This window comes from Oreochromis niloticus, linkage group LG20, assembly GCF_001858045.2.
Source record: "Oreochromis niloticus isolate F11D_XX linkage group LG20, O_niloticus_UMD_NMBU, whole genome shotgun sequence".
In the NCBI taxonomy this organism is placed as follows: Eukaryota; Metazoa; Chordata; class Actinopteri; order Cichliformes; family Cichlidae; genus Oreochromis; species Oreochromis niloticus.
In genome coordinates this window covers 4,229,171-4,242,389 of record NC_031984.2, presented here as the reverse complement: position 1 = coordinate 4,242,389, position 13,219 = coordinate 4,229,171, and the positions used below count along the sequence as shown (strand labels likewise).

At 40.0% G+C, this 13,219-nt stretch overlaps 1 protein-coding gene across 1 annotated transcript; it reads right to left on the bottom strand.

The window, feature by feature from the left end:
• Positions 1-2,487: 2,487 nt before the first annotated feature.
• Positions 2,488-9,376, bottom strand: LOC102076042 (vitelline membrane outer layer protein 1). Its single transcript, XM_019349923.2, has 4 exons — positions 9,109-9,376; positions 7,914-8,023; positions 3,068-3,181; positions 2,488-2,772 (listed from the first exon to the last, which is right to left on the bottom strand). The coding sequence occupies exons 1-4, from the start codon at positions 9,265-9,267 to the stop codon at positions 2,589-2,591; spliced, it is 567 nt and encodes a 188-aa protein (XP_019205468.1). The 5' UTR covers positions 9,268-9,376; the 3' UTR covers positions 2,488-2,588.
• Positions 9,377-13,219: the final 3,843 nt, after the last annotated feature.

Genomic DNA, 13,219 nt, shown 5'->3' with positions numbered 1-13,219 from the left:
CAACCCCCAAAAGGATAACCATGTTCCTCTCATTACCTACTTTGTTGGAAAAATGTGAGGGCCACAGTGGTCCACGGCACAGAGGAGGAGATCTGAAAGGCTGTGGATTAACACACTGAACACCGTTCACCCCAGAGGCCTGAATGAGAAGTTCAATTCATTTCACTTTTATTTATATAGCGCCAATTCCCAACAAATGTCATGTCAAGGCACTTTACAACAAAAGTCATTTCAATATAATTATACAAATATATAATTATCCTAAGCCATTCTAACTATAAGCTTTATCAAAAAGGAAGCTTTTAAGCCTAGTTTAAGTAGCCCCACAGACTGACAGTTAACCTGGTATTCTTATTTTTATTTTATTTTTTTTTTTTTATTTTTTTATTTTTCTGACACCGTGCCCTTGCCTTAACCTGTCCTTACCTCGCCTTCCTACCCCACCTGCCCTAACCCTATCATCCTGTCTCAACCCTGACTGACCGGGACCCAGACTTACCTGCTTTTGGTTGACTATAGTCCTCACTCTTCCTCCGGCCCCAATCCTGGGTCCCTTCCTGGACACCTGCTTCTCCAAAACAGACCTTTGGGAGACTTGGGTCTCAGGCAGCAGGCTGGAGGGGCCAAGATGCGATGGCCTGTGCATCCATCTTTTCTAATTCCTAACACTCTTTTATTTTTATTATTAATATTGCGATTTTAAGCCAAAAAGTAAAATGGAACCATGTTTATGGTAGGAGAGAATAATTATTTGTTGTTATTTAAACAACAAACGTTTCAGTTTGAATTTTAAGCATCAGAGGAAGCCCATCCACATTTTAATTTTATTTTAATGAAATAGCATGTGAAACTGATGTATCTGTATTTTTACTTACTTTACTATGTATTTGACTGATAGTAATATTCTTTAAAAGTAAACTTTATTAGCAGCCAGCACGTTTGTCTCGTGGGATTGCTTATGGGTGTTTCTTTTTAAAGTAGATATGATGAGTGATAATATGAACTAATATAAATGAACTCCAAATGTAAGTAAGAAACCCTTTTTGAGTGTAAAGAGCAAACCATCGACTGTATCTACGAGCTGAGCCGAACTCTCGTGACGTCTCCCAAAGAAAATGACTTTTATTTCCAGCTCATCAAACGAGGTTATTTCAGTCGCCATGTTGGAGCCAGAATACATCAGTCAGCACTCATTGCTCCAAGTCAGAGAGACTCATTGTTTTTAGGGCAACTGCTCTGCCAACCAGGAGCAAACTTGACAGAGGCCCTGCTGTGATTGGCCAAACTTTGGAACATTCCCCAAGGTGGTTTTATTGGGGCATCTGATTTGCCAGTTAATAACTTGAATAACTTTAGTTAAATACCAAATGTCACAGAAAAAAAATTATTATCAGCAAGAACATGTTAAACACCTGCTCTACCATCACAGGGTGTGCACAGATTTATAGAAGTTAAATTTGAGTCTTTTTAAGACCATTTAAAAGCTCATTTAAGACCATGTAGACAGAAAAGAAAGATCATGTCTGGTTATCAGACATACATCTATAAACACTAAGTAATCTAAGAACAGGTCGAAATGATAAAGCAGAAAATGTAGCACCTCTCAAATATTATTAAAAAAATCCTAACTCAAACACTGATTGTTTTGAAGATTTGTGCCCTGCAGCAGCAGCATCAGTTTGGACCGCAAGGACCAGATTGTAATCAGAATGTTTATTGTTACAATTCTTTCTTAATTTCAAGCCTCCAAATCGCCCTCGACACATACTCAAGTTTTTTAAGTGACAGGAAGGCACATTGCTTTGACGAGACAAAAAAAGAAAGACTCAGTTACCCAGAATTTGAGACAATGTTATACTTTTTAAGGCCTTTATTTAAATTAAATTAAATTAAATTAAATTAAATTGAAGACCTTTTAAGGATCTGTAGACACCTGGTCAGGTGTGTCCAGCCAGTTAAAAGCAGGAACAGGATAAAAGTGAAAGCCCTCTTTTTTTTTTTCCAACCTTTATTTTACCAGGGAAGTCCTGTTGAGATTTGGCATCTCTTTGTCAAAGGAGCCCTGGGAGTGCAGGGGGAGGGAATCAGTCACACTCACACTGAAGGACAACTTACAAACTCCAATTAACCTACAGCATGTTTTTTTGGACTGTGGGAGGAAACCAGAGTACCCAGAGGAAACCCATGCATGTATGGGGAGAACATGCAAATTTTGCACAGAAAGGGCCCAGCTGGGAATCAAACCTGGAACCTTCTGATTATGAGGCAGCAGTGCTAACCACTGTGCTTTCCACCAACCTCCTCTTTCTGCTTCTTATTGGCTTAAACACACCTGGCCCAGTTGATCAGCAGGAAATACAACAATTAAATCCAGGAAACCAGGATGGTGTTGGCCTTGAGGGATTGAGTTTGACACCTGTGGTTTAGTGGATTATTGGTCCAAAACAAGAGGAAGAGCTCCAGTCAAATCAAAGCACTGAGTCCATAATGGTTTCCAGCATAGCTGTGGGTTTTATTGATTACAAACTGCACAGTCAGGATCTCTCCTTTTGACTGTTGCTGCCGTGTGAGAAGCATCAGAGAGGTTTTTAGTTGCAGCAGAAGAACTGCACGTCGTTGAGCGCCGTGTCATCGCCCCCGCCCTGCCAATCCTCCACGCGGGTCCTCAGCCCACAGATGACGCCTTTGGGACACTTCCTGCTCCAGTGTCCCCACTCGCCCCACGGCATCCCATCACCCACCAGCTGAGCGCCGGTGCCGCTGCAGGTGAATCTGTGACAGAAGTTTTTGAATGGTGACAGATATTCCAGTGTTTTTCTGTGTGTGTCTGTCTCTTTACTGTCCTCTCAGATGCCAACCAACTCAGCCAGATAGTTTTCTTTTCTGATTCTGGGGAGGTTCGGTGATTACAGAGTTCCCCGGCCTATTCACGTTTCAAAACTATCTGAGAGGAGCTTGAAAACTATACTGACACTGTACAGTCACTATAAATCTTTATTAGCATAGGTAGTTAGAGTTTCATACTTGACTCGTCCCAAGGTCTCCTCTGGGCGATGCGTTCACTTACTTGATGTTGTTGACGGATGTGTCATCATCCCCGATCTGGAAAGACTCGACGCGGAGCATAAAGGAGTCCAGGTATCCACTGGCGCAGCTCTTTACCGCAGTCCAGTCCCCCCAACTGAATAATAATAATAGATTAGATTTATACTGCGCTTTTCTAGACACCCAAAGTGCTTACAGGGTGTATCCATTATTCATTCACTCCACATTCATACTTGGTGATGCTAAACTACTATGTAGCCACAGCTGTCCTGGGGCAGGCTGACAGAAGCATTGCTGCCAGTGTGCGCCTACGGCCCCCCCTGACCATTCAATTCAATTCAGTTTATTTATATAGCGCTAATTCACAGCGAACGTTGTTTCAGAGCTACAGAGCTGACAGAGAAGAGACACACCAACACAAAAACAGGAGGCGGGCCAGTCGACATTTCTATGGAGAGAGAAACAGAGTTAATGGCAGTAATAATTATTAGGACTAATAGATATGAAAAGAGTAGAGAGAGCAGAAAAGAAATGTGGTCAGTTTGTCCTCCAGCAGTCTGTCAGTCCTATAGCAGCAAAACTGAGCTAAGGGGGGTGGGCGTGATTAAATAATAATAGAATAAAAGATAGCGATGACTGTCTGTGCGATGATGTGTGAGGGTGGAGAAAGACGCTAGCATGCCCAAGGAGAGAAGTCAGGATAGACTAAACTCTCCCCAGGTGGGTTAGGCTTATTGGCATGCCAGCATTTGAAAAAGAGATGCGAGAGTAGAGGGGCGAAAGAAAAAGAAGAGAAGAAAAAGGAGGCTGAGTCAGAGAGAGGATGGCAGAAATTTAAATTCCTAAGTATAAGATTTATTAAAGAGGAAAGTTTTAAGTCTAGTCTTAAAAATAGACAAGGTGTCAGCATCACAGATGAAAGTTGGGAGCTGGTTCCACAAACGAGAAGCTTGAAAACTAAAAGCTCTGCCTCTCAAACTATTTTTAGAAACTCCAGGACCATCACGAGAAACACTCACACTCCAGTGGTGCCGACACTGGAGACAAGGAATGTTAAATGTCTTGCCCAAGGACACAACAACATGACTAGCAAGAGTAGGATTCAAACTGCTGACCAGTGTTGGGCAAGTTACTTTGAAAAAGTAATTCAATTATAGTTACTAGTTACTTCTTCAAAAAAGTAACTGAGTTAGTAACTGAGTTACAATATTCTAAAAGTAATTAATTACTTGGAAAAGTAACTATTGCGTTACTTTAAAAAAAAACAAAGAACGTTTAACCCCCTGGGGTCCAGGGTATAATTGGCCATTTTTTTACTACTCTTGATTTTCCCTCCACATTTTACCTTTAAAAACTATTCACTTTGCCTTGTTTGGTATCATTCTTTTTAGCACAACCTTGCGTGCCTGAATTTACAGTTATGTTCTCATTTTGTCATACTGTATAACCAGAATTGATCTAAAAATCAGACAAAAACCATAAAATCAGAGTAGAAAAAGTTATATTTTTACTGTAACAACCACAAACATCTTTAATGAATCATATTTCATAACTTTAAATGCAAATATTAATTGTCAATTTTAAAATCCTATGCACAAGTTTTGCAAACAACAAATTTATTTGCATCCATTTACCTTGATTTTTTAAATAACCATTTCAAACTATTTACAGAACAATCAGCTGTTCTTCAATAAGATGCCACACAAATTATTTGTGCCACTCCAAAAAAATGATTTCTGTCCACTATAAAGGAGAACATCACAGCCTGATACCTGCAGGTCTGACAGCAGCAGGTGTATCACTGCTGTTTCTACCTGGAGACAGCAGTCGCCTCATTGTTCTGACACACAACACAAAACTATCCACAACACTACACACTAACTACACAAGACAACACATTAACTACACACTCCAAACACGCTAAACGTCACAAATCTCACATCTCAAAACTCGCTCTCTTTTTCTGCTCTCTCTCTCGACGTCACTCCTAAAACTTCCCCTGTTTTGTTTAGTTTTTTTGCTCATAAGCAGAGAGTGCTTGCTAGCGCTAATGTGGCGAAACTATTGAGGAAAAAACGTCGCGTATATCTTGTTTATCACGACTCTGGTTTTACGTGGCCTATCGCCACAATTTAAAAACTGGTATATATCACCTTGTTGCTTTGTCTTTAAGTGGTCACGTGATTGACTTACCACGACTACTTTATTCTTCCTCAGTCAAACAGCAGCACTCGATTGTTTTGCCCCCTGAGCTCCAGGTGTTGTGCTAGACAGTGATCGTGATTAGCGTCCGCGGGAGCGCGCAGCTGCTTAAAGCTGTAGCGTCCAGATTACTTACAGCTACTTCCGTGCAGCTGATATAAGATGCAGTAAGCTGAACACAGCTTTAACCGTCTGTTTGTTGAAAAATAGTAACGGACCGCGTTTCCTTGTTAGTAACTGTAACGGCGTTGTAACGATAGGAATAGTAATTAGTTAGATTACTCGTTACTGAAAAAAGTAACGCCGTTAGTAACGCCGTTACTTGTAACGCCGTTATTCCCATCACTGCTGCTGACCTCTTGATCATTGGACAACCTGTTCAACCACCTGAGCCACCGCCATCAATCTTCCAGTCCAACAACAAAGCTCCACCACAGGCTGAGGATGTCTGTGAGTTGTTCAGGTGGTTTGGTGTTTTTGTCAAGGTTCTTTCAACAACCAAACATTAATATAAATTATCATTAAAAAACATACAAATAAAATTAGCAGTTCAAAAATCGAAACAAATGACTTTTAACTGTTCATAAGGTGGTGAAATGCTTTTCTGCACCCTCTCCAAACACAATAGAAAATAAATAAATAATATACTCAGTGGCTGTAGAAAAGTTTTGATTCAGTTTGTCAGTAAAGAAGAACACTTCGCTTCTTTTGCTAACAACATATTTCAGAGTATGGTGCCAAATCAACCAATCAGTCAGTGGCTTTGTAGAGTATCTTTTAATGTAAAACCCAAAGGGCTTTACATAAAGAATAACACAACCAGCTAACATGTGCATATGTGACCAGGACACTGGAAATATAATGACACACATTTTTTAAAATTATTATGGGCAGTGCTAGGTGTCTTTAAGTTTAAAAGAAGTTTAAAGAAGAAAATATAGAATAAAACAAGAAACAGACACACCATAATACATCCACACACACACAAGCTCACAAAAGTGCTCCACCTCTTCCTATTCCCCAGTTTAAGACACAAATAACACTTGACCCCTCATTGTATTTCATGAAAACTGGATTTTAAAACATTTTAAACAGTATATATGAAGGATGGTAAATGGTCTGTATTTATATAGCGCTTTAACAGTCCCTAAGGACCCCAAAGCGCTTTACATATCCAGACATCCACCCATTCACACACGCATTCACACACTGGTGATGACAAGCTACATAGTAGCCACAGCCACCCTGGGGCGCACTGACAGAGGCGAGGCTGCTGAACACTGGCGCCACCGGGCCCTCTGACCACCACCAGTAGGCAACGGGTGAAGTGTCTTGCCCAAGGACACAACGGACACAAGGGCTCGAACCGGCAACCTTCCGATTACAAGGCGAACTCCCAACTCTTGAACCACGATCGCCTACAGGATGTAGGACTTGTTCACACGTATGCGGGTATATCTCTAGATATATCTCCATTTTTCTGTTTGTAGCTTCTTACACTCATAGTGATATTTTAACATAGATATGTATTCATTTAGATTATTTGGATCATCTTGTATTTTCATCAATGTGGGTTAAACACAGTCGTGGTGAGTTAGTTTAAGTTGAAAAGATTCAGTAAGTGAACTTTGAATGACCAGTGATTTTGTTGCACGCGCTCAGCTGTTTTCAGCTCTTCATTTTATCTTTATGCTTGAAACTTTACATTATATTGTGGTAGTCGACTATGTGGTGTTTCATTCTGCTCAATTACTAATCTGATTTTGCTCTTCGGCTTGAATTTTACATCTTCTTTCATATTTTTCATATTTTATGTTTAATTGTCTTAATACACAATGTGAAACTGATAAATATATTTTAAATGTACATTTTTAACAATAAGAAAATATAAAAATTTGCCATTAATTTGAGATTGATCAGGAGTTAATTACAAACAAAATCCAACTAATCGTGATTAAAAATTTAATCACCTGACAGCCCCCAAAAATTACAGATATTTGGACTATTTAGAGGTATATTTGGAAAGTGTTAGTATGAGCCCAACCAACAGGTGTTCATTCCGTTGCCTAGCAACCATGCATGCTGAGTGATGTAATGGTATTAAAATATCTCTGGTTGTGATGTAAATCTCCTTGCATCCACATGAAAACGCAGATCCAAAGGTTTTATAAATCTCCATATTGGCCGCAGTTTTTAGATTTCTCTGTTTGTTTGATGATGAATTTCTCAGTTTTTGTGTGGATGAAAGAGCAAAACAGAAAAAAATGTTTGCGTTTATCAAATATCTCCATATATACCCGGAGGACCGGAACCTTATTTATTTTCTTGCACTGTTTATGTGTGTGTGACCCATTGACTGTATATAGGAGCTGGACCCAGTCAGCGTGACGTCGCCGTGATCCACATTGAAAGTGCCCGCTGGCTGCAAGAAGAAAAAAACCCTCCTGATTGGCAGAGTGGTTGCCATAGGAATCATGACTTTCACTGACTTCGACAAATGACCTACTGGTTGCAAGAGGCGGAGAAATAAAAGGGCGACTGAAAAGGCTTCATTCGAGAAGTAAGTCATTTTCTATGGATGACGTCACACTCACTCGCTCCAGTTCTCTTATACAGTCAATGGTGTGACCGACGGCTCAAGGTTCAGAAGGACGCCGCTGCCTCACCTCCCCACAGCAGATTCCACCGTGGTCCGCCGTTTGCTGCTGGGGTCAAAACAGTACAAGCGTATCCCGTTAACAGCCGTGTCGTCTCCAGAGCCTTGAAAAGTCTCCACCTGAGACAGAGCCACAGGGAGAACCACAGGAAGTCCATCATGGTTGGTGTTCGTTAGACAGCACTTTCTCATACATCACAAGCAGATCACAAAACATGGACGCATCATGCACTGAGCTTTGATGACACAGAGTGTGGACAAGTTAGTAGCGACAGCAACAGTTAAATCTGTTTCATAAAACCCTGAATCAGCAGAACCTGTTGAGATGGAAGATTTGTGTCATACTCAGAACTGCTCAAACCACAACTCTAGAATCAAGTGAAATATCAAAGACCTTGTTACTAGGGCTTTTGTTCAGCTACCTGGATTTACGCAGTGGTTATTGGCAAGTAGAGCTGGCAGAGCGTGCTTGTCCAATAACTGCATGCACACTATAGACAAGAAGCTGCGGCAGTTTAAGCTGATGACGTTTAGACTTTGTAACAACGGCTATCTTTGAGAGACTGACAGAGCAGGTCCAAAACCAGTTCTGCAAACCTGATCATGGTAACAGTCCCTCCTCACTTGGTTCTCGGCCCTTTCAGTCAATGCAACCACAGACTGGGATGACTTACAAACTTTTTTTTTTTTAGGTTGGGTACTTTAGTTTGAAATTCAGATTTTAAAACTTATTTAAATGATTTTTTTTTTTTTAAAAAATGCTGTGACGTGGTTTAAGAATTTAATTATTTTAAATTTTATTATTATATTGTGGACATGTTAATGTTGAGGTCTGTCCTGATTGTTTCAATTTTATTTATTTTTTACTTGTAATTCATTTTCTTTCATTCTCTTTATCAGAAGAAGTTTATCTCAACATGCTATGAGATAAGAATTATTCGCCATTATTCGCCAATGAAAACACAATACCCCTTTTTAATAACCCATATGTACAGACATAAAAAAAACATTTTTTATGTACCAATCCTCTTCTTACACATTTTAAGTACCATGGAGCAGAGTAATGTGCCATGTACCGTGTTATTACCATACCATAAATAAGAAGGTTACCAACATCAGCTTGAAGAGTGGTTTGAGCAGGTGTTGTTATAGGTAAACCATTACAAGAGACTTTAAAGCAGGAGTGAATCCTCTTCACCACTCACCTTGATGCTGAAGCCAACAGCGTAAGAGCCTACAGGACACATCTCCGTGGAACCCCAGTTGCCCCATGGCATGCCGTACGATACAGAAAGCTGTCCTGGCACCACGTGCACCCACGACAGCAGCAGCAGGCATGTGGTGCTCAGACTCAGACGCAGCATCTGTGCGGTTTATGGACAAGAGCAAAGCGGGAAGGATAACGAACAGAAAAATTATATCTCTAACAGGTCTCTTGACTTGGACACATGAAGCAGAGCTCCCTAATATGTGGACATAAACACTTATGCAATATTTGTATGTCTGTGTCATCAGTATTGCTAATCTGTAACTAAAGCTGCCCCACTCGAGGGGCACACATCAAGTCTCCTGTGAGTATTTTTTAACAGCATTCAGCTCACACATTTATCTGACGCTTTACTGACAGTCAGGTGTAAGATTTTAAAGTTACTTGTAGCATTTTGGAGTTATCAAAGGACAAAAGGGGATGGCTGTACAGAGACAAATGCTTATTAACCAGTTCTTCCCTGTTGGGCAATTAATTATATAGTTACTTCATCAAAAAAGTTACTGAGTTAAGCAAACAAAGTTTTTTGCAACTGTTTACCTAAAAATGCAGCCAAGGAATTTTTCTAAACAATCATTTCAAAATATTTACAGAACAATCAGCTGTTCTGCATCACATTTGATGCCACACAAATTATTTGTGCCAGTAAAAAAATAATTTCTGTCCACTATGACAGCGGTCCCCAACCCCCGGGCCACGGACCAGTACCGGTCCGTGAGTTGTTGAGCCGAACCGAGAGTTGAGGTTCGGGTGTGAAATGTATGGTTTTCAGGGTTTTTATCGGTTTCTAGCATTATTTTTTGTCGTTTTTGTCGTTTACTTGGTTTTTCTGGGTCGTTTCACGTGTGTTATGAATAAATCTTCTTTTTTCGCTACCGGTACTAGTTTTATTTTGTTGTATTTATTTGCGACACCTTAAAGACCGGTCCATGAAAATATTTTTGGGCATAAACCGGTCCATGGCGCAATAAAGGTTGGGGACCGCTGCACTATGAGATAAAGGAGAACAACAGCCTGATACCTGCAGGCCTGACACAGGAGATGTATCACTCCTGTAACATTCAGCAGTCGTCTCATTGTTCTGACGCACACAACAAAACTATTGACTACACTACACACTAACTACACACTAACTACACAAGATTTGCGCTAAACGTCTCAAATCTCTCACATCTCAAACACCTCCATCACTCATAACCCCTCCCTCCTCCCCCCAGGCGGAGAGCACTTTCGAGCGTTTTCCTTATAAAAGGCAGTTTTTACAGTTTCTTACCACATTAAATATAAACAATGATAGTATTCAGGAAAACCAAACATTGCATTTTTTTTAATCACAACTCTGATTTTACGTGGCCTATCAACGCAATTTAAAAACTGGTATAAAGTCCACACTTCTTCTGTCAATTGTTCCGTCGTACAACGTGTACAAACATCTCCAATGTTTGTACACGTTGTCATTGACGTGGCTTCACTCCACATCAGTCACGCCGCTTTGCTAGGGCAAATAAGGACGCTGTCATAGCCTGTCAACGACGTTGATTAGCTGCGTATATACGAATGTGAATCGCATTATTGGCTGGACTATGGGATAAGGTGGCATCGTTCTAATCCCATACGGGAGCAGCCAGTCACTTACTGACTAACACTGCAAAACAGAATTGTTAAAGTTTTAATTTTAATTTCAATTCAGGTTCGTTTTTTTTGTTTGTTTTTTTGTTTTTGCGCCACACAGATTTTCTGTGCGCAGAGATTGTGCCAACAGTGTGCAATTGCGCACGTGCGCAGCTTAGAGGGAACATTGGTCAAGAGTTGCTCAAACTGACCTTGTACTGGAAACCACTAACTTAATTAAAACAAAATCAGTCTGTATCTGGGTTAAAGCCTTGAAGCCAGTCCAATTGTGTTGTTTACCGGAAGACAGCTGACAAACTCTAAACACAAAGGGCAATTCTCCTACACTGACAGCAGATATTAACTTTAGATTGCTCAAGTTATTACAATATCAACACCTATTGCATAGTTAAATGTGGCAATTATTTGGTAAACAGTCTTATTCAGTTTAGTATCAGAAAGTTCCTTTGCATTCAGACGTAGTCAATGATAGTTTCTGGTTTTAGACCAGCCACAGGGTCACCAGTTTTCCAGTCCGTGTTTTCAGATTCAAAATGACGGGAATTGGTTCAAAATGATAGACTGATCCAGATAAAATGTGTGAGCAAATATCCTGATAGAGCAGAGCAGTAATTGTTTTTCCAGTCAGTCCCATGCTTGCAGTTTTAAGGTTGGGCAAACAGAAAACAATCATTAAAACTTATCAGCACAAATAAACGCCTGCCAAGCTTCAACAAAAAATATATAACCCAAAGGCCTGGCACACAAAAACCTTTGTGTTCGAGGCTGTGCAATGCCTAATCCCTACTTTTTCATGTTTAAGGATATTGAAATGATTACATACATGCAGCTTCAGCTAAAGATATGTTTTGACTTGGACACATAAAGCAGAGCTCCCTAATATGTGGACATAAACACTTATGCAATATTTGTATGTCTGTGTCATCAGTATTGCTAATCTGTAGCTAAAGCTGCCCCACTCGAGGGGCACACATCAAGTCTCCTGTGAGTATTTTTTAACAGCATTCAGCTCACACATTTATCTGACGCTTTACTGACATTCAGGTGTAAGATTTTGAAGTTACTTGTAGCATTTTGGAGTAATCAAAGGACAAAAGGGGATGGCTGTAGATTGGAAATACTGGCAATTGGGTGATTGGAAGTTCAAATCTTGGCTCAGACGGTCAATGTCTTTGGGCAAGACACTTAACCCACATCGACTCCATTGTAGAACATGTTTGGTGTGTAGGCCAGTTTGAGTAAAAGTGTCTGCTGAAATGTAAACGAAAAATAAAATTTCATTGCCTCTTTCTGCAGCTTTTAGAGCAAAACTGTGTCCTAGGGCTCTTTTTGTTCTGTCCAGCGTTCTTCTTACCATCAGCCAAACTGTAGAGATAAAAATCTGAAGCTAAAAAAGAGACAAATGCTTATTAACCAGTTCTTCCCCTTTCTGCTCTTACTTAGTAGATCTTTTTTTTGTTTTCACTTTTTCTGTCCAGAGTTGGGAATTTTCATTTTGCAGAAATGCCAAGCAGGGTCTGCATTACCACTGTAGCTCTTTTGTAGTGCCATGTGGCAAGAGCCCTGAACCATTTAACTTCAGCTGTTTGGTGGCCAGAGCCACATTTTGTAATGAGACTCTGCAGCTCCCAGCGATGGATGTGCAACTGTATGCATGTGAACTGGAGGTTTCTGAAAATATGTTTGCTCCTATAGGACTTGCCTAAACTAAAATGAAAGTCCCAACATTAGAAAAGTTAATGCTATTACTGTCATCAGTTAGTCAGTGTAATGGACATAAGCACCTGTGGTTCAGAAGCTTAAGTTGCAGGGGGCAGCTATAGCTCAGGAGGTAGAGCAGTCGTAGGGCTGTGGGTTCAATCCTCCAGAAAACAACGGTAAATCAACATCATTACAACGTCCCTATAGTAAGACTGTCGGTTTACCACAGTATTTCAATGTTGTTACAACATTGGCATTTCAACCATGACCATAACGACGGATCGGATGAAAAATCAACATCAATTCAATGTCGTCTTGCTATCTCGGATGTGTTTGTGTACTTTCTGCCCAGTTTGACCCATTTAGCAGAAGTCAGCCTGTTTAAGGCTCTGATATCTATTCTGTGTGACTTAAAGCAGTTATAACATGGTATGATTTTCTCATCCAATAAAGGAATATTTAATATATCCGTCTATTCTTCATTTTATCAGAAACAGTTTTCACAGCTCATACATTTTGTTTTTACACATATATGTAAGCATTGAGCTAATAATGCCACCATATTAAATGAACAATATTTGTCTCTTATGTATAATACATCTATATATACACTGTCAAAGATACTTGCCTTTGAGTGAAGATTTAAGGTGATAGGAAATATAAATAACTGCAACTTTAATCTTTGACACAGAGTTCAAGCTCACTGCTGTAATATA

Excerpts from the sequence above, each read along its gene's own strand:
- LOC102076042 (XM_019349923.2), bottom strand. The coding sequence starts at position 9,267 with ATGCTGCGTCTGAGTCTGAGCACCACATGCCTGCTGCTGCTGTCGTGG. Across the intron at positions 8,024-9,108 it reads CTGTTGGCTTCAGCATCAAG|GTGGAGACTTTTCAAGGCTC; the intron begins GTGAGTGGTGAA and ends GCTCTGTCTCAG. Across the intron at positions 3,182-7,913 it reads GTGGAATCTGCTGTGGGGAG|TTGGGGGGACTGGACTGCGG; the intron begins GTGAGGCAGCGG and ends ATTATTATTCAG.